The sequence below is a fragment of the Mustela lutreola genome, chromosome 12 (assembly GCF_030435805.1).
Source record: "Mustela lutreola isolate mMusLut2 chromosome 12, mMusLut2.pri, whole genome shotgun sequence".
In the NCBI taxonomy this organism is placed as follows: Eukaryota; Metazoa; Chordata; class Mammalia; order Carnivora; family Mustelidae; genus Mustela; species Mustela lutreola.
This window is the reverse complement of record NC_081301.1, coordinates 5,350,893-5,371,753: the sequence shown is the minus strand read 5'-3', so window position 1 is coordinate 5,371,753 and position 20,861 is coordinate 5,350,893. Positions and strand designations below refer to the sequence as shown.

General features: G+C 52.0%; 1 protein-coding gene across 3 annotated transcripts in view; it reads left to right on the top strand.

Annotated features, from left to right (window-relative positions):
- FUBP3 (far upstream element binding protein 3) overlaps nucleotides 1–20,861 on the top strand; it is a 50,646-nt gene that overhangs the window by 19,406 nt on the left and 10,379 nt on the right. For 2 of the 3 annotated variants that reach the window (XM_059141269.1, XM_059141267.1), the window contains exons 3-12: nucleotides 4,287–4,320; nucleotides 6,639–6,688; nucleotides 7,037–7,108; nucleotides 8,691–8,748; nucleotides 10,722–10,884; nucleotides 12,053–12,151; nucleotides 14,735–14,839; nucleotides 16,100–16,202; nucleotides 16,834–16,934; nucleotides 19,476–19,617. In XM_059141269.1, coding sequence (XP_058997252.1) covers nucleotides 4,287–4,320; nucleotides 6,639–6,688; nucleotides 7,037–7,108; nucleotides 8,691–8,748; nucleotides 10,722–10,884; nucleotides 12,053–12,151; nucleotides 14,735–14,839; nucleotides 16,100–16,202; nucleotides 16,834–16,934; nucleotides 19,476–19,617 — 927 coding nt within the window. The remainder of the gene's footprint in view (nucleotides 1–4,286; nucleotides 4,321–6,638; nucleotides 6,689–7,036; nucleotides 7,109–8,690; nucleotides 8,749–10,721; nucleotides 10,885–12,052; nucleotides 12,152–14,734; nucleotides 14,840–16,099; nucleotides 16,203–16,833; nucleotides 16,935–19,475; nucleotides 19,618–20,861) is intronic. The other variant, XM_059141268.1, reaches the window with a different exon arrangement.

Here is a 20,861-nt window from a genome sequence, read left to right as displayed (position 1 = left end):
AATCTCTCGGAGCCTCTGCTTCCTCACCTGTAAAATGGAATTAATACCGACCTTATGAGGTTATCCTAAGAATTATAACAAGTTATTTTCAAACTTGTGAAACGCCACTCAACAGTATTTCCATCAGAAATCATACATACACACTAAGGCACATGTAGCTGAAATGAAAGTTTAAGGGAATATATACCCTTACTACACATGGTGCCCTCTGTTTTCTATTTCGGTTTTTAATAAAGCTGGTCGTGATCCCCCAAGTTGATATTTATGACCTCTGGCCTAAAGGCAAATATGGCCCAGCGCCACAAACACGTATCATAGACCTGGTTTTCCTCTTAGTGTCACTGCAGTGCTCCTTGGGTCAGTCTGTGGGTAGGCACTCGGCCCAGGGTGGGTGCTGGTGGGGTTCCTAACACCCCCACAACCTTGGGAGACTGGATTGGGTCACTGTTCCTCCAAGCTTCCTCCTGGCCCTATTGGACTCTGCTTCCCAAGGGCCACGATAGCCTTGCACACTGTGTGACCCCCAGACTGGCCCAGGGCCCAGACCAGACAGATGTGACTGGCGTGCCTTCATGGAGGCACAGGAATGTCCTGGGCCCTCCGCCTTACTGGTTGGTAGAGTGGGCCTGGTGCCTCCTGGGACTCTTGTGGGCCTGGCTGGGCTCTGCAGGCGAGGCACCTAGCGCGCTGCCCGCCGAAGCCCGTGAGCCTGCGAGTAAGAGCGCCATTACTGAGAAGAGCTTGAGTCCACTCTCACTTTTTAAACAACAATAATTTGCAGAAATTAGTGATGGATTACTGGCCTAAGGACTTGCAGCTGAACTCAGCAGGTCAGTGTTTTGTGGCCCTGGCTGGAGAGTTGCTGCCTGAGAACACAGGAAGCCTTTGTACTGTCCTTGGGAGGAAAGCTTTATGAAAGCACTTTTGGAAGCGGCAGAAGTCCCTGCTGCCGACTGTAGGTATTCCCGACCGTAACCAGGGCCTGGGAAGGCATTAGTCAGAGTCAGAGGAGCCGGGGAGCCTGGGGCAGGGGCAGGATTGTTCCCGAAATCTGCAGAGGAAGCTCTGGCTTATTTGCTTGTTTGGTCAGTTACATAAAAAGTGTTGATGTTTTCTCTCCTGGCCGACCCACTCACCTGTGTGTGGTCTGCTGCTCTGTGCACTGTGCCCGCGCCTGCTGTCCGCGCTTCTGCCAGGAGTGCTGTCACTCCTCGGGCTTTTGTTGGGGGTGGGGGAATGGGGGTTAACTATTAAAATTGATGCATATTACAAAGTTAGGTATGTTCCTCAGTGATACTTCGTAGCATTTCTTCAGGGGAAGAAGGAGGAAGACCTTTTTCTCTTAGCTAGTCCGGAAAAATGTATCCAGTGCCTTTTTTTTTTGGACGATCATTATTGAAATTGGCAGAGTATTACTCTTCAGAAAAAATGTCTCATATTGTAGCATGAATCTCTTGTATGGGAAGCTCATTTTCCCCTAGCCCAGTCAGCTTCCCATTATGTGGTGTGCCAGGTAAACGAGAACCACACGTGTGTGTGTGTGTGTGTGTGTGTGTGCACGCGCGCACACGCGTGGGCTGGAATGGAGCTGGGTTGAACTTCTGAGGGGAGATGAGGCACTGTGGGCCAGCGTGCACCATTAACGGGAAATGGGACTGATTGTGGGCAGCATTTTGCCTTTTTTTACAGTAAAATGACTGCAGTTACCATGGAATTGAACTTGATAGGTCCCCATATGCCTCCCTCCTCGGACCCCTTTTCACTTTGAAGATGGAGGGGAGGCTCCGTGTTCGCAGAATGGACATTATCCGTCCGCCTTGTGAGTGCCCAGCGCCCCTGATCTAACTGCTTGTTTTCGCTGGTCAGCAACAAATGGGGCCGTTTCTGCAGGGACTGAAACTTCATTAAATTGCACGTTTCAGCCTGTGGCTGCGGCATGTGCACAGAAGGAGGAGGAGGTGTGTCGTTCCTCAGAGCCCACCAACTCTGAGCTGAGTCTCGGTTGGAATTTGATTTCCTTCTTCTGTGTGGTGGCTCGCAGCAGTCCATGGCAGCGGGGGGGGGGGGGGGGGGTGGCATGCTGCTGTGTGTGCTTCTGCTTTTGCTCTCTGCCAGCCCCTCCCCTTACCAGCGAGGCAGTGGGCACCTGTGATGCGTACCTTACCCACAAGAAGGAATTGCTCTTTTTTTTTTTTTTTTTTTTTTTTTAAAGATTTTATTTATTTGATAGAGAGAGATCACAGCAGACAGAGAGGCAGGCAGAGAGAGAGAGAAGCAGGCTTCCTGCTGAGCAGAGAGCCCGACGCGGGACTCGATCCCAGGACCCTGAGATCATGACCTGAGCCGAAGGCAGCGGCTTAATCCACTGAGCCACCCAGGCGCCCCAGGAATTGCTCTTTTTTATGTGACAAGCGCAAAATTTCAAATGGCTTTGACCAAAAGCCTTTTAAATGTTCTTCTGAATCTCACCAGGTGCTTTATGGTAGTGTTGCCCTTTACCCTATTTCTGTGGCGTTTCTGGCCAGAATAGCTGAAGATCATCAGCCTTTTGACATCTCTTACCAAACATCACAGCAGGCCAAGAGCCAAGGTCCGGCTGTGTTAGCCTGTTTGGGGACCAGGCGCTTCTGTGTTCTCGGCATGTCAAGGCATTTCAGTCTTCAGTCTCTCTGTCTTTTGTGTATTCTTGATCCCTGGGAGGCATTCTGACAGTGAGCAGGGACACGGAGCTGGACCCTCGGGCAGGGACAGCTGACCAAACTCAAGGGCACTCTTGGGGACATCCTTCTCCAGCCTATTTTTTCATACCCACTGCCTTGGATGGTGGACAGGCCTCTCATGCACCATGCCGGGGCCAAGGGTGTGAGGAGGACTCCTTGCCCAAGGTTGTCATTGAACAGTCTTCATGGGATGGGAATCCTGAGCACCAGCTGTCCCAAGTGAGGGAGCTTTTGTCACATTCCAACTGGAAATGCAAGAAGAGAATCTGAAGATTCAATAAAAAACAATTCTCTCATCCCTGAGATAAGCAGATTAATAGTACGTAATGTCAATATTTTGGCTGCAAACCATTGTCTCGCTATTGATCCAGAAGAAATATGGTACTGACTCCAGAGCCTCATTTGCTTTCTGCTAGCGGTGTCTCTGTATGCACTTTCTTCTTTTAAAAAACCATGATCTGGTTTCTTTTCCTTTGTCGTCTGAGGACTAGTTCCCGTCCAGCCAGAAAGACAGGGTTAAGTTCAGGCAGAAAGAAGAGCAGTTGGGAGTCAGAGATTTCAGATGCCAGACCATTCCACTCTTTGTTCCGAAGCTGGTGTGCTTGACCCTTCCCCACTGGTCTCCTCCTGTCTGTCCTTCTCCTGACTTTCCGCAGAGACAAGGTTCTGAGTGCTCTGGTTAGTGCCTCACAAGGTCCGTTCAGTCCCTCAGAATATGCTGAGGATTGATACTTTTTCCTCGTCCACCGACTGTGTTTCCTGGGCTGCGTTTTCCAAAAGAGAAACAGCTGCTGGTTGGTTAGGGAGACGCTCATCAGTCGCCGAAAGAGGAGAAACTGGGACAAAAAGCGTAGCTAAAGTGGTTTTGTGGGAATGTGATTACAAGTCGGTTTTCATAATAAGAGGCTGTTTGGCACCGTTGTCTCTGTGAAATGGGCTTGAAAGGCACGCTCATTCTTAGCGTCCCCTGCATGCGGACTGCCGTGTGGGTCAGCAAAGAGGCCCAAGGAAGGAAGATGCCAGATCCTCTTCCTCGAGGTGTTTATGTTCTTGGGAGGACAGGGAGAATGGCGGGGGGGGGGGGGGGTGCCCCGTGGCCAGCAGGAACATATGTGCGTGTTCTTAGTGACCACAGCTGCCACGGAGCAGTCCTTTAACGACGCTCCCAGGCTAGGAGGTTAAACCTTCTCATTTGCTTGAGAAAGAGCAAGAGGGAACCCTCAGTATCTTTACATTGATCTGGATCCAGAGCAGGAGGGAGGGGAAGGGAGAGGGATTTAGGCAGGCGGGATTTTCTCCCAGGCCGCTCAGCATGCGGACACACAGATCAATTTCTTATCCTGCATTCAGCTGGACACTGGGTTAGAGACTGTGTTGATCAAGACGTCCCCTCCTGTTTCATATCATGTAACGCATTCAGTGCAGCCACTGAGCCTAAATTACTGTTTGCTTTCTCTCTGCCTCTCGTCCCCTCCCTCCCTGAAATGGTAAGAACTCGTGTAAGGATGGAGTCCGTTTATCCGTGCTAATGCTTTGATTTTTCTTTTCTCTTTCTCTTTGCCACAGTAGGTAACCAGTTAGGGGCCTTGGTACATCAAAGGTAAGCAGTGGGTTATGTTTTATTATTTATTGATCATTTCTAATTGTTTATCGATCGACCATCTGTACTAGAGTCTTAGAAAGTCAGAGGTTGAGAATGGGAAAAACCGGGGGCTAGATTTCTTTAAGGCTCAAGTTTTTTGTAGTCCTTTCCAAGACAGCATAAGCACGAGGGAGAAACGAACGGGAGCTATTAAAAATCACCCATTATTGTATGTAAATTTAACAGACCTCTCGAGTGTGGGAGCTTTTTTCTGTCCCACATATATCTAATCTAAAAAGAGAAATTTTCCATCCTGAGTTGATGGTCTCCACAGTTTTATGAATCCTTAATGCCTCCATGCGAGCAAAAGTGTCCCCAAGAAGTGTTCGTCTTTGGGCTTTTCCACAAGATAAAGCTTGTGATTCTCAAGGAGTCGTGGTCCTGGGCAGCCAGAAACCCAGGCCCCGCCCCATGCCCTTGAAGAAGGACTTGCCGGAGAACCTTGGAGAAGGGCCCAGTTGCTTCCCTGCCTCGGTTTACCCTCATAGCCTTCCCTTAAATGTTGAGGATTTAGAGAGCTATGGAGAGGTCTGGGCTTTAAAAAGACCAGTCTGTAAAATAGGATGTTTGTGGTCAAAATGTTATCCTTCAAATGGAATAAAATGTGCAGGAACCTGCCTCAGGTTCTCTCCCCACATGGATGTCATTCTCTGTGTCTCCATTACTGTAATATTGTATCCTTAATCTTCACCAGTAACAATACAGTTATGTCCTCTTGTGTTCTACACAAGTGTTTGGGAGTTTCTAGAAATCGTCAGGCCTCAGCTAACCGAAAGATTTAACCTGGGTTTTATTGTTACTGGTTTGCTTTTTTAGTGAATTAGAATAATTTAAATGATGTTGCTGTTAGTATCAAACATAATTTTCCTATAAAGCCATAATTGAGATTTTACTTTCCCAAGAATATCATACTTCATGCAGTCAACAAGTTTCAGCCTCACAGTCAGAATGGAGGTTTGTCTCGGGGCCCAGAGCAGCTCCTCTTCATACATTTCTAATTCCAGGAGAGTCTGCTCCTGCCGTTCCCTGAGGGCTGAGGAACTGCTGAGTTTTGTGACAGTTTGTATTGTGATAGTGTTGAACCGCTCCCAGTAAATCCCCCAGGGACCCTTGCGGAGAACAGACAGGGCTACATACATGGGCTGCAGTCTCGTGGCCACACGTACAGGGGTACTGCGACCCTCCACCGTGGTAGGGAAACTGGCCTCATGGGGACCCCGCAGCCTGTCCAGACGGGTTGGGCCCTCGAGGCTCGGCGTTTGTGTCCACGGTGCTGCTGACTTAGGAATGTGGCATTGTCTGATTTGGAGGCAAACTCAAATATCCCAAGACTGTAGAGAGGCTCTCTGCACATGTATGAACTGGGGGAGGTAAGCTCCTCGGGGATGTCCGCTCTCCTCAAACTGGGACGGTGGCAAGTGCTGTCGCGCCTTCTGCCTTTCTCCTGCGTGCCACGCTTTCCCTAAAAACATGGGCTGGATTCATTCCTTTTTGTGATGGGTAAAAATCCAGCTGTGTGAGAGATGCTTAAAAATGCTTACCCTTTTTTCTTTTTAACTACTTGCATTTAGCTTCCTTCTAAGGTAAATGTTTAGATTTAATTGCTTTCTGGGGCTTTGGGCAAATTGGATATTGTCCACAATACACTCTGTGGCAAATTTGAAGGTTTGTTTGAAAGAACCAGTGCAGCCGTTGTTTAAAAAAAAACAACCAAAAAACCCGACACATAATGGATGGAATAGCGTTGAACGAAAGTACCTTGCAGAGTAAGGTGATTATTTTGTTCTGGTCAACACTGATTAGGCCTCTGCTGGATACTGGGTTCCATTTGGAGCATCTCACCCGAAGCAACAGATCAGTGAGAGGGAGGCCAGAAATCAAGAAAAAGATGGGGAAACCAGGAATGTTGAGGAGAAATTTCAGCATTGCTATCTGTGTCTTAAGGAGACTGGCAGAGAAGTCTAAGCTAACTTCACAGGCCCCAAAGAATCTTTTAAAGCATTAGACAATACTGAGAAGAAAAGGCAGTTGTTACTAGAATTGATGGTTTAATAAAAAATCAGGTTTCTCCCTCTTTCACAGCGAGGGAGGAGGCTAGGATCTTCTCCAGAAGTGATTAACCAGAGGCCCTATGAGATGATGCTCTTTCTCGAGGGCTGGGGACTCGTTGGCATGATTTCTTTGAAGTCTCTTGTCTTCTGGCATTGCCAATATGGGAACGTGGGGAACCTGAAAAGATTCTTTATATGTTTTTCCAAAATGTTCTTTGTTTTTAGGGCGGTAATAACAGAAGAATTCAAAGTGCCTGATAAGATGGTTGGATTTAGTAAGTATCCACATTATATACTTTGCCCTGATTAATCTTTCAGTGCGACTGTCACTGTGGTAGGAGGCTTTGCACACTGTGTCCCCCAGAGCCCTGAAGGGCTGCAGGCCTCTCTCCAGGCTGAGAGAGAGAGAGAGCCACACACCCCCGCCAGTCTCTCTCCTCACTTCAGCTAGAACACCCTGTACCTGTCTACTGTGTTTCCCATAGGATTTCCGTGGCTCGCCGAGGCCACCGTGATGTGCAGTGCCGCGGGCCTATGTAAATGTTTGCTGAGTTAATTAAGTCATTCATGCGTGGTTAAACATGGAACGGAGGCATGTTCTGACCCTGTTCCATTTGTTTCAGTTATCGGCAGGGGAGGTGAGCAGATTTCACGGATTCAAGCAGAATCTGGTTGCAAAATTCAGATTGCCTCAGGTAAGGCTTCTTTCTTCATAGATCTCAGTTTGGTAGAAATCCGTGTTTTGCCAGACTTTCCAGATTCGTTACCTTTGCTCATTGCTTAGAAGTTTAGGGGCCTGAGTAAGTATATGCGATTGCCGTTCTCCTTGTGCTTTTAGAGCTGGACTCCCAGATGAGAACCAGAAAAACCAGAGCAAAAGCGGGCCTGGAGACAAGGCCGCCCATCTGGCCTCTGGAGGAGGCCCTCTGTAGTCTGTGGCTCTGCGTGGCCCCGGCCAGACCGGCTGCTCTAGGACCGCAGTTTTCTGCGCCAGGAGGTTATGCCAGACAGTGGGGGCCTAGAGGAGCAATGTGGCTTTGGGGTCACTCCTGGGGACTGCTCTCTGGCTCCCCTTATCTCCTCCACCCCCCATTGTGGAAAGAGGCCAAGGCCAGCTGGGGGTTCTGACTAAATTAGCCCACGTGAAACACAGTTCAGGACCTTTCCCAGCTGGGGCTGTTTGGCCCATGCATTACGGAGAGAGATTGAGGAAAAGAAGCATTCTTTTTTTTTTTTTTTTTTTTTTTAAGACTTTATTTATTTGACAGAGATCACAAATAGAGAGGCAGCGGGACAGGGGGCGCGGTGGGGTGGGGGAAGCAGGCTCCCTGCTGAGCAGAGAGTGATTAACCAGAGGGACTCTGGGACTCGATCCCAGGACCCTGGGATCATGACCTGAGCCAAAGGCAGAGGCTTTAACCCACTGAGCCACCCAGGCACCCCAAGAATCATTCTTAACATTATTAATAGTTCGAGCAACTCATTTGAATTTGGTCTCTTTCCATAGCAGATGAGGGGGTGTGGAGGACTGTTGACTAGAGAAGCATTTGTCTGTTTAAAAGATACATGTTACCATGTTTCCAAGGCAGTAACTGTTATTAGTTTTTTATATATATACATATATATATATATAATACATACATATATATATTTAGTAGATATATATGTATATGTGTGTGTGTGTATATATATATATATATTTATATATATATTTTTTTGGAGTTAAGAATTTTAAGAGGCAGGTGTTTTAAGAACACAGGAAAGCGTCGAGTGGTGTCGGAAAGCAAGCTTTTCCTCTCTCGTCAAACGGCCCGGAACTATTTCCACATAGACATCCCTGCTCTCTCGGGAGATTCACACACTACCTGGTACCAGGCCTCGTGTGCGTCTACCATTAAATTGCTCACTGGTGTGCAAACATGTGACCCTAACCCACTCTGCAGGCGGAGAAACTGAGGACAAGCGAGTGACGGGACTCGGGCACTGCCCGGCACACAGCTGGGTCAGAAAGGAAGCTGAGCCCGCTAGGACCCGCTGTCAGGGATCCGTGGCGTCCCGCCCACTCCCCCTGCAGAACTTGTTTCTACTTTGGGAATCTAGGGCAGAGCCATCAGCCTACCGTTCTCTCCACAAGCGGAAGCCAACTGTCTCTTCCTGGGGCCCGGGCTTCTGTGGGGCCGGTGTAGGGACCAGGCCAGAGAGTCTGTACACAGAGGCACAGGTGCACGGTTGCCTGGTGCCCACCAACACACCTCATCTTCTTGATTCTTCTTATAGAGAGTTCTGGGATTCCAGAGAGACCCTGTGTACTTACCGGAACCCCAGAAAGTATTGAGTAAGTTTATTTTATTTACTTCTTCCTGTCACTCTTCTTCCTCCTTCCCCACATGGGGAGACGTGGAAGGGCCAGATTGTTACTGAGCGCTGTGGAGCCGCGCCGCAGCCTGGCCCACGGCAGCAGATGCTTCTGTGGAGAAGGATCTGGGAGGTTGCCACGCCAGGGGAGTTTTCTGTTACTTAAAACACATAAGGTATCACCATGGGTTCCCCCCCCCCAAACGCTACAGAATTTCTGGCAGCCGTCATAACATCACTCCGTACACCAGGTTCTTTATAAAAAGTGTGCGCTGGCCCCATCTGCTTCCTTCTTCCTCGGTAACACCTCCTTTCCCTGAGCAGGTCTGCCGTCGTGACCCTGTCACTGGTGAACGGTTGAGAATCCTGGCACCAGGTCTTTTGCCCGGGGCTGATCCCACTGCCCTTCTGACATTTGTGAATCAAATGAGTTGACTCTTCGTGGCCCTTGCTCCTCTCAGAGGGCTGCACGGACCGGCCAGAGGGTGTCTTGACGTTGAGCAGGAGCCGTTGTCACCACCTGCCAGGAAAGCTGGCATTGCTTTCTGACCGTGGGACACCCGCGCTCAGAGCCTCGTGTCAGAGGCAGGCCTCGGCAGTCCGCACGCCTCCCGGGGGAACGGGGAGGTACTGACTCCCGAGTCTGCTCGCTCTCCTTTTTCAATCCACTGAGTAGCGTTGCATTTGGGGACAGGGGTGCTAAGATTATGCCTGCCTCAGTAGATAGGGCTGTTTTACCATTTCTATTTCTCCGGGAGTCCAGATGAGTTTAAATTCTCTTGTTCTGCCGCAACATTGCAAGCAGTGAACCAGAATAAATACCGCAGGCAGGTGTGCGTTATAGGGCAAGCCGGATGGTTTTGCTGGGGTCCAGGCATCTTTCTTCCAACACAGGTTAATTTAGTACACAAGCAAAATATTAAAAAGCTGGTGTCGCTGAGAAGACCGGCCAGGCCGATTCTGTACACAGAGAGGCTCAAGACGACAAAAGGCGACGTCCGTTTCCTCCCTTTCTCTTCTGTCCTCTCCTCTCGTAACCATTCCCGCTTCCACTTCTCTACCCAGGCAGTCGGGGCAACAGCACTGTGACTTCAGGAAGAAACAGTTTCATCTTCTTCCTCTGCTGCATAGTAGCTGAATTCCTCCCTAGCAGAGGACCCAAAAACTAGATCGTATATAGTGATTTAAAGAACAAACCAGCCAGGGGAGCTTCTGGTGCTGAAAAGGCAATCGCCTCGACAGGTGGCCTGGCCAGCCGGGCTGGGCGTGCCGTGTCGGCCCTGTGGTCTCCCTCTCCTGCCTCTGAGTCTCCCGGCACCAGACAGCATCACAGGGGAAGCCGGGACCCGAGAATCCGAGCGGACAGGCACACAGCCCGTATCTCGGGCTCTGCGGCCACACTGGGTCCCGGCCTCTCCTCCCCGCTCGGGCGCTCCTAGCCTGAGCTCCGAAGCCAGAGAGCAGGTGGGTTAGGGAGAAGAGATTGGGAGTCTGGGAACTCAGACGGCGGCTACTAACCCTCGCTTGCTTTCTTCCCGTCTCTCTCGTTGCTCTCTCCTGCCTGTATTTAACCAGTGTCTCTTGAGCGCCTCCTCTGTGGGAAGCATTGTGCCAGACCGAGGACCAGAGAGAGAGGCAGGGCGACCAGAGGTGGTCGCCGCCGCGGGAGCGGCTGACACTTGGTGCCGGGACTGCCGGACCCCCTCACGGGCAGAGGGCAGGCCGGACAGGGCTGTGTTGGAATGTTGGCGTGTGGTGTGTGTTGCTTTTAAATTCCAGCCCGGTAGCGTGGCGGATGGCAGAGACCTCCTGGGTTGTGGGGGCAGGAGCTGGAGCTGGAAGGAGGGCTGCCTTGATTCCTTCGTGGTCTTCCCCCCGTGCTGTTGCTCTCCCGTGGGCGCCCAGCACCTTCATTTAATGCTCCTTCTCTTGTGATTCTTTTCCCTCCCAAAGACAAGCCAAACGGCTCCTGGGGCAGATTGTGGACCGCTGTCGGAACGGCCCTGGCTTTCACAACGACATAGATGGCAATAGCACGATCCAGGAAATTCTTATTCCCGCGTCCAAAGTGGGTCTAGTCATCGGCAAAGGAGGGGAAACGATCAAGCAGTTGCAGGTGCGTGAGGCCTGAGCGGCGCTCCAGCGGGCCTCCTGGGACTCGGGGCGGTGGGGAGGGTGGCCCTACCTCGGACTACCCCCCGCTAGGCTGGCCGTGCACCCCTCTGCTTCCAAGGTGCCACAGATCCTCCGTCGGACGGGTGCTTATGAACAGGCACTGTGGGCAGGTGCGACGCCCAGTGTGATGCCCTCACTGGGGCAGTGACGCTCTGTGGCGGCTGCTTTTACCACCAGGTGACAGCGTCTCAGGTGAAAGTCCTGCGTGGACTTGCCAGAGCTGGGGCTCCTAGCCAGCCGTACGCCCTCTCACTAGCTGTGGGATCTTACATACGCGTGTGTATTTGTCGAGGGCTCGGAGTCCTTGTCGGCCTCACTGCTGTCATGAAGCAGAAGTGATAACTCGTGACTTTATCTTCACCTCAGACTCTCGGCACAGAGCCCGTGACTGAGTAAATGCTCCCCGAGCCTTAGCTGCTGCTGTTCCAAAATCCCTCGTGTGAGACCACGGGAGCCAGACGTGTTCAGGATGGAACACCCTGTAACCAGACTCCTGTTGGTCTAGCCAGACGCAGTGACAGTCCCCCCGTGAGAGGGGCTACACATATGCTTCCAAGAGTTCAGGTTCATTTTGCGGCCAAATGAGCTGTGGACAAACGTTTATTTCCCCTCCTGGGCTTTTGAGGTTGTAGGTCGGGGCTCGTGGGCGGCCCGGTGCACATGTTCCCTGCCCAGCCCTCAGCCTGGTGAGCACTCTGGTGCGGGCGCTAAGGTCCTGGAAGCCAGAATCCACGGTTTGCTCCTCCCTGCCTCAGCTCTGGGACCTTGGGCACCTGCTGTCGGGCTCGCCCTGTCAGTGAAATAGGGCAGCGGGAACCCTTCCATCTCAGAGCTGTGCTCGGGCCCTAATGAGAAGCCGTTACTGCCTGGATCAGAAAAATTGATCCAGTCGCGCTATTCTGGAGACCGGGAAGGGAGGAGAGTGTTGGGAAACAGTTTCCATGTCGCACACCTGTCAGCTGTCTAGGGTGGCCTGTGCGCCGGTGTCCTCCCAGGGCAGCACCCTGTGGTCGGAGGGACGGGGCTGATGGTGGACAGGGCCCTGCCTCGTGCTTGCGGCGCGCACGTGTGCCCTTCCTCACGGCCGTCCTGGCGTGCTGCCCCCACAGGAGCGGACAGGTGTGAAAATGGTCATGATCCAGGATGGCCCGTTGCCTACAGGAGCAGACAAGCCTCTCCGCATCACGGGAGACCCGTTCAAAGTACAGGTAGGGGAGGGACCATGGATGGAGCAGGTCCTATGTGGGGGGTCGCAATGGGGGTGGGGGGGCTTGCGTGTCACGCAGGACGTTGTGAAACTGGGTGTTCCTTTATTTAAGGGGAGCTGTTGTCCCAACCCGGGTGTGATGGAAGGGCTGTAGGGATGTCTTGCTTTCAGCCAAGCCACTAGCCCCAGGTGTTCCTTAAATGAATCCGGAGCCAACGAGGATGGAGTTCCTCTTTTACACCGGCCGGATTCTGAGCGCCTAAGAGCCACGTGAGGGTGGCGGCGATGGTTGTGGCCGGCGCACGTATGTGACATTCCCATAAATGCAGATGGTTTTGTTGCCCTGATCAGACGTGGTCTCCCGTCTGGGCTCTGGGCACCTCAGCTGCAGGCTCTCTTCGGCTCTTGCTCGCTGCTTCTCTCTTGGCCCCTCTTACAAGACCTCCAGCTCCGGTGGGGGAGGTGAGCAGCCCCCAGGCATACGTATGCCCTCGGAGCGAGCATCCTGTGCCCCAAGCACCCGGCCACAGAGGAGAGCCCGTTTCTGAAAGCAGTGAGGGGCGTCGTCCTAGACCTTCTGGGGCAGGTCCAGCCTCTGACTCCTGCTGTCAGCAGGAATGCGCGTGGGCTGCGGGTGTGGGACGTGTCTGTTCCCGTGAACTATGACTGTTCTTTTCCTGCCCGCTGCAGCGTGCTGTGCCTTTGCTGCATTTAGCAGAGCTCCAGGGTGATGCACCTCGGTGAGCTAGTCAGCCGCAGCTATTTCTCCGTGGGAGCTCTGGGGCTTTGAGCCAGCCAAGGTTACCAGTCTCCAGCAAAATATGCCCCCGATTCCTCCCCTCCCACGATGCCTTATTTACAAATGGATGTATTCATGTGGGTGCTTATTGGTGTCTGTGTGCGTTTTTATTGAAATCGACACACAATATTGTGTCCATTTCAAGGGTGCAACATAGTGACTCAACACACGGGGAAATTCTGTTACGGAGCGGCTCCCCATAAGCGCACTTACCCTCCGTCACTGTGCAGTTATTAAAGTATTAGTGATTCTATCCCCTGTGCTGCACTTCTCAGCTGCATGGCTTCCTTCTTGTATAAATGCAAGTTTATACCTCCTAATCCCCTTCATCTGTTTATTTCCCCCAGTGCTTAATGCTCTCGTCCGGCTTGACTCAAGCTTGTGTCACTAGTAGTTCTTCTGGTCCAGGCACAGACGTAAAATCCTGGTTTTAAAGCAGGATTGAGGGCCAGTGGTGAAACCAGCCTCTTTCCTTGAGCTCCAGGCAGGGGTGCACCCTTTACTCCCCTCCAGCAGGCCAGGATCCCCCAGGTGCCTTGCCCCCCCAGGGCTTCTAACCTCCCTGAGTGTGTACAGGTGGGCTCCCTGCTTACCTTCCGTAGTGGAACCTTGGTTCTTTTATGAAAGGAACACTAGAGCGAAGAGTGTATTTCCTTGATGTTCCAGTGCTTTGCAGGAAAATCTTGACAACCAAAGGTTTTTAGTTTGGTTTTTTTTTTTTTATTTTAAAACTACGTGTATTCCACATTTTTTATTTGGCAGAAGCCGTTCGCTGTGTTGAGGATAAATTGTTGGTCATTTGTTTTCTCTCCTCAACTTTTTATCATGAAAAACTTGAAACATACAGACAAGTTGAAAGGGTAGAGCAGGGAACATATATGTGTGTAAACTCACCCCGTCATTTTGCCACACTTGTGGCACTTATTTCTGCTCGACCATAACCATTTCTAAGTAAGTGGCAGGCGTTGTGACTGTCTGCCCCTGGATCTTGTATGTGTCTCCTAAGAATGAGAACTAATTTCTAGAACCAGGACTAAGTAAATGATAGCAAGTCCCCTAACATTCTCTTACAGTCAGTCCTACTCCAGTTTCTCCAAATGTCTGAAGACTTCATTTGCTGCTTTGGAGTTTTTTTGGTTTGGTTTGTTTTTTCCAGAACCAAGACGCAGTCTGGGTGCCCGTGACCTTGAGTTCTTACGTACACCTAACGTTCGGTGCAGATTCCTGTGCAGCCAGGAACGGTGTGGGGAGGGGGGGCGACAGGTGCGTTTGGGGGCAGAGGACGCTGAGTGTGCCTCCGAGAGCGTCAGGCCCTGGAGGTAGGCTTTGCCAGCTGGTAATCGGGGTATTTGCTCTCTGGGAGCTGGAAGATATTTTCAGACCCCCTGGGCTGGCATTTTCCCTTTACTTCCCCGGGGCTTCTGTGGGGCGAACCTGTCCACAGAGCTCTGAGAAAGAAACGGTGTGCCAGATGCCTCAGGCCACAGTCCTCAGGCTCTGACCCACCGCACGTGTGCCGATCTGACTGGTTTAAAGCCGGCCGGGCCTGTGTGGATGCCTTGGGCAATGTAAAGAACATGTCACCTAGGACTCGATCTCTGTGACCCTCCCCAGCAGCCCACCCGTGTCCCGTGTTGGAACGCAGGAAGTGAGCTGGGCCCCAGCTAAGTGCCTTCTGGGTCTGCGAGTCTGACGTAACAGGCTGTGGTGTGGAAATTTCACCCGGTGTCATGGCTTTTCTTAGGAGTTTGATTTCCATAATGCCTGTCCTCTGTGTTTACGCAGCAAGCAAGAGAAATGGTATTGGAGATCATCCGAGAAAAGGACCAGGCTGACTTCCGAGGTGTCCGAGGGGACTTCGGTGCCCGCGCCGGAGGAGGCAGCATAGAGGTATACCTGTCCTGCAGAGTAGTTCCCGGGCAGACAGGCCGCACTTTGGTTAGCTCTTTAACCTTGACTGAGTGGGCTTTGGTTCATCTTCAAAGCCAGGGTGGGTGTGAGGAAGGACCTAGAGAGAGTCCACAGCCAGAGAGAAGGGGAGGGAAGGGAGCCAGCTGCACGCCTTTCAGGGAACGAGGCCGTCATCCTGGTTTTGAGCTTTGCCTCAAGGCTGTTCCTGCTGCCCTGGTCAAGACCAGAGGCGAGGCTTTCTCGGTGCTCTGCATTGTGTGCGTAGCAGACCCGGAAGCCCAACTTACTAATGAGGTGGAATGGGATGAAAATCTTTCCTTTATTTCTTAAAAAACTTTTAAAGATGCATTTATGAGAGAGAGAATATGTGTGCAGGGCCAGGCAGGGGCAGAGGGAGAGAATCTCAAGCAGGTTCCCTGCTGAGCACAGAGCCCAACGCAGGGCTCGATCTCACAACCTGAGAGTTGGACACTTAACCCGATGAACCCCCCCAGGTGCTCCAGAAAGCTTTCCCTTACAGTGGAGCACCGCGGTGACGCTTCACCTTGGATGGGGCTTGTGAATATCGTGCTTAGTAAAGTTAGCCGGGTACGGGGGACTCCACCCCCACTGGTGCCCAGAACGGGCAAGTTCTTCGAGACAGAACGTTGCGCAGAGGTGACCAGGGCTGATGGAAAGAGTCTCTCTTTAATGGCTACAGAATTTTGGGGGGTGGTGGGGTGGTGAAGAAAAGGTTTTGGGGGTATAGAGACCAGTGGTGGTTACACAGCGTTGTGAGTATATTTCATGCCACTGAACCGTATTCTTACAGATGGTTAAAATGATGAAGATTATGTTCTGTATATTTTAGCACAATAGAAGAATGAAGGGGGGATAAAAATACACTTTCAGGGACCACCAGTATAATCAGTGTCCATAGTATATTTATGCTAAGTTCGTGGAATTGGGAAATAAGTTTGCCACTTTCAACCTTTTCTGCAAAAAGTTTATTATTCCTCATTTTATGGCTATCGTGATCAAATCTGAGATGCGTTAGATATATTTAATAGGTAGGAATGCAATCCTCAATCACGATAGTTTTCCAAAGAGGGGAGAGAGGGGAAAATATGCTGTATCGTATTTCCAGGAAGGCACTTGCAATGAAAAGTCTGTGTTTTGAGTTTGTCTTTTTTAATGTATCCTCTAAGAAATAACAGATTTGCAGACAGCTCTGACCAGGTTTTGTTTCCCTGTGCTCAGGTGTCTGTACCCAGGTTTGCTGTTGGGATTGTAATAGGAAGAAATGGGGAAATGATCAAAAAGATTCAGAATGATGCCGGGGTGAGGATTCAGTTCAAGCCAGGTTGGTTTCGATGACTGTCAAAACTCCTTAGTGCTCTGAAGAATCATAAAGCAACACAAGGACTCTGTAACTAGCTCATGTGTGTGTCCCCCGCTCCCCCTCCCACCAGTACTATCACCAAATTACCAATCTAGCTTTCTCCTCTGGGCCCTCATGGCATTTCCAGCTTTTAATTTTGTTCAGTAAAGACTCAAAAAAAAAAAAAAAAACCTGTTATTCTGACTTCATTATTTAAAGATAAAACCATTTTAAAAAAGGACTAACGTCTTAGCATAAAGGACAGTTCTTTAAATTTTGTAGATTTAGCTTCATGAGCAAAATTTTTGACATTGTCTTAATTTTCCTCATTCCTCTGAAGTTGGAAAAACTGTGTGATAGGTTCATTTTTGGCAACACGGCCATAGCTCATGTCTGCCTTCTTTTGCTTTATTGTTTAGTGTTTCTGTAATGATAACTTTTTTTAATGCCTGTAATTACCTAAGAAGCAGGTGTTGGCATGGGCCATGCAAAAAGATGGAGCCGCATGTGCTTCTCTAGGCCTCTGGTGGGAATACTGATTGCAGGTCAGGTGACCTTTGTTTCCAGCTGAAGTTGGGCTTTTCCTTACGCCACCTCTCGCTTTGTCCTGCAGACGACGGTATCAGTCCAGAGAGAGCCGCGCAAGTCATGGGACCTCCAGATCGGTGTCAGCACGCGGCACACGTCATCAATGAGCTTATCCTCACAGCCCAGGTGGGTTGGCTTTCTGGGGTTCCACTGCGTCGCCGGCAAAGGCAGGAAGTGCTCCAGGGGTCTTGGGGTAGCGCCGTAGAGCTCTCTCCAGTCACATTTCTGGAACACAGCGGTCTTTTCAGTCACCCACCTCTGGGGACATGGCCAGCGGCTTCTCTACACCTGCCTGTCTCCTGCCTTCCTGTATTTTGTCACTAGCTTCTTGCTCTCCTCCCTCTGTTATCCCAGGGTCTGTGTTTTCTTGACATAGGAAGTTCCTGACCCTACACTATTAGAAGTGCATTGCGGGTCACCATGGGTCAGACCATCGAGTGCCTTTAGCGGCGAACTGCGTTAAGTCAACTCCAGGGCTCTGGGGGAGCTCAGTCAGCTCAGCGCTCGACTCTGGATCGAAGCTCAGATCTTGGTCTCAGGGTCAGGAGTTCAAACCCCGAATTGGGCTCCATGCGGGGCATGGAGTCTACTAAATAAATAAATAAACTCTTAATCTCAGAAAACACTTTAGGCTCTTCCAGAGTCTTTTTTTTTTTTTTCCCTTAAGATCTTATTTATTTGACAGAGATCAGAAGTAGGCAGAGCAACAGACAGAGAGAGCGGGGGAAGCAGACTCCCAGCTGAGCAGAGAGCCTGATTTGGGGCTCGATCCAGGACCCTGAGACCATGATCTGAGCCGAAGGCAGAGGCTTAACCTACTGAGCCACCGGGGTGTTCCTCCCCCAGAGTCTTTTTTTTTTTTTTTTTTTTTTTTTAAGATTTTATTTATTTATTTGACAGAGATCACAAGTAGGGAGAGAGGCAGGCAGAGAGAGAAGAGGAAGCAGGCTCCCTGCCGAGCAGAGAGTACGATGTGGGGCTCGATCCCAGAACCCTGGGATCATGACCCGAGCCGAAGGCAGAGGCTTTAACCCACTGAGCCACCCAGGCGCCCCACCTCCCCTAGAGTTAAATTAAAGCCGTCTTCACGAAGTGGATTCCGTGTGCATCTCGGGGCACGAGAGCAAGCTTATGATGCTGTTAGCATCTCTGCTGGCGCCCCTGCTGTTCAGTGCTCCGGGAACCCCTGGGCCTCACGCTGGGTCGGCAGGTCTCCCAGGTGTGCTGAACTGAGGGAAGGTTTAAAAACACCTGGGGCCAAGGAGCAGCACGGGATTGGAAACCGTAACCCGTCTGCTGTGAGCCGTGTGAGCCGGGACAAGCCTCTGAACCTCTCTGGGCCGAGCTGTGGCCATAGACCAGGGGGTGGGGCGTGCGGTGCCACCCATGCGAGCCCCCAAGTTGCTGAGTGACCGTGTTGAACTTATGGCGTGACAGCCCCCACCACGGACTTCCCGAATCGGCAGATCCCAGAGAGGGGGCTTGGGCTGCAGCCAGAGTCCTGGGAAGTTCTTGGGATGCGACAAGTTCAGAAGAGAGTGCCTGAGTGTGCCCAGCATCGTCTGCAGCAGGAAGAAGCAACAGACCCAGAGCTGCGGGAGCGCAGGGGAGATAGCCTCCCCTCCGACAGTCTGCCGCAGGCCGGGAGGTCGGCAGTGTGTGCACGCACGTGTGCAGGCATTTTTACTTAAATCCCTAGAATTGCCTTGTTTACTCATGATTTGTGTCTCAGAAGAGCCGAGTGCAGGGTAAGAAGCCCTCCAAGCCTCTCTGCGGGTTTAGATTCTGGGGAGGTGCTCGATTTACTCTCCATCAGCATAGGTGGGCTTTGCCGAACATTGTCCGCTGTGTTAAGCATTGGCTCGGCTTCTCCCTTCCGAAGGGGCTCTGGGCTGGACCAGGTTTGCCCTCAGCATCTAAGAAAGACCGTAAATGCTGCTGCTCCAGGGTGACTCGGGACAAAGACGAGATTGCTGATGAGATGAGATTGCTGGCCCTGAATGAAGGGAACCTTCTGTTAGGTGCCGGCCGGGGGTTGTGCTCTCTGCGTGGGGCCCGGTGTGAGCGTGTCGCAGGCTGCTCCACCCCCAAATGCTGGCCCCACACACCTGGTTTGTTGCACCCCAGTTTGGGGAGAATGGGACAACCAACTTTCTTGAAAAGCCTTTTATTTTTTCCGCTGGTTGGCTTGCGAGGTGCCCCGACCGCCATCAGCGGTGTCGGGACCGGAGGGCTGGAGGCCTAAGTCGGGTGGCCCTTTGAGATGCCCAAGGCTCGTGCGCATGTAACGCACGGTGTCTGGTAGGCCCAGCGGGCGTTAGCCACAGGGAAAGGGCATCAGCGTGGAGGAGAAAAGCGATGCCCGATGCCTGGACAGTAGGGCCCGGGCCTCCAGAAACAGGAGTTTGTGCCGACTGCCTGTCTCGGTTGGGTCGGCGGGGCCGCTGGTATGAGCACGGGTTGGTCTGCACCTGTCCTCCCTGACTGCACCTGGGGTTTGTGCTAATCCTGGCTTGAAAGAGCGCCTCCGAGGCTGGCCCGGGGAGAAGTGCTGAGGTTCCAGCGTGTGGCACTGATTACATCCTGTCACTGCGCCTCCTGCCTGGGCTGAAGAGCGGTCCCATGGCAGTGGCAGAAATCATCACTTGAGCTCTGCTTCCTTCCCAGGAGAGAGATGGCTTCGGAGGCCTTGCGGTGGCCAGAGGACGGGGCCGTGGCCGTGGCGACTGGAGCGTGGGAGCCCCTGGTGGCATCCAGGAGATAACCTACACGGTCCCGGCGGACAAGTGCGGCCTCGTCATAGGCAAAGGTGAGGGGCCATTGCTGGGGTTTCGTGGTCCCCCTCCCTCTTTCCTACCTTCCTCCCCCCTCCCCCCATGCAGACGGGGCCCCTGCGGTACCTCCGGAGCATGAAGTTGGGTCCACTGGTGGCACCTAACTGCAGGTGCCCAGCCTGCAACTCCAGCTGCCTTCCATAGGGACCCTGCCGGTCCCTACGGTCTTCCCGCCAGAGGGGACTGTCGGTTATCGAGTCCAAACGGACCAGAAGTGAGACAACCCCCCACCCCACCCCCGCCCGGTAAAGCTGTGTGGGTTGCCGCAAAGGCACCCTGCCCAGTGTGGGGGCCTCTGGGTGTTTGTCCATCGGCTGATTAACGATTAAGATGCCTCCTGGGAGCTCAGAGGAACAGTTAAGGTAACAGCTCAAGCGAAGATGGACCTCTGACAAGCGTGTCACTTTTTGTCCTGGCTGGGTTTGGGTATTTGGTCCATATTGACACATATGAGCACATATCTTTTGAGCACATTTACTGTAACAGACACTCTGTGGAGGGAAATAAATACTGACTGACTCGTCGTTTCTAGGCTTTGTAGGGAACATTAGGTCGGGAACCCTCGTTAGCGGCTGACGCGGCCCCTCGCCGTCCGTCACTGGGAGCCGGGGGAGAGCAGGCAGCTTTCGGGGCTGCCGAGCAGCCTTCTCCGCAGCGGGCTGGCCTTCCTGTGGGCTCTCCGGGGCCCCCCCACCCCCAGCAACACAGGCTGAGGCCTTTGTGCCTGCCTCCATGCATGTTTGTTTGACAACATGTGGAGGGAGTAAATACAGGCCTCCCCACCCCTGACTCCCCGCACCGCCGCCCCTCCCCCCGCCCCGAGTAGCTCCCATTTCTGCCACCACCAGACCTCTCCGACCTACGGGAGGGAGCTAATGTCCCACAGACAGTGGCTTGGGTTTGGGAACATACTCGACGGAAAGCTGAGGCTGCCTTAGCCTGCACAGGAGGCCTCCTGCCCCCTCTCATTCTCCTTTTGGAGTCTGCGTTTGGCTGTGCTGTGGGCGGCATGTGTGGTGTGTTCCTTCGAAACGTCTATCTCCTGTCTCCGTGTCGTCTTCTAGATCATTCATCTCTCGGAGGCGGTAGGAACAATGTGGGTTTGTTTTCATTTCCTGGCGGGGTGTACATGCTGATCAGGGCTCAGGGAATGCTGTCAGCTGCCCAGATGCTGTGGTGACTCAGATCTGCCACCCAGACCATCAGCGTGGCTGCCGGG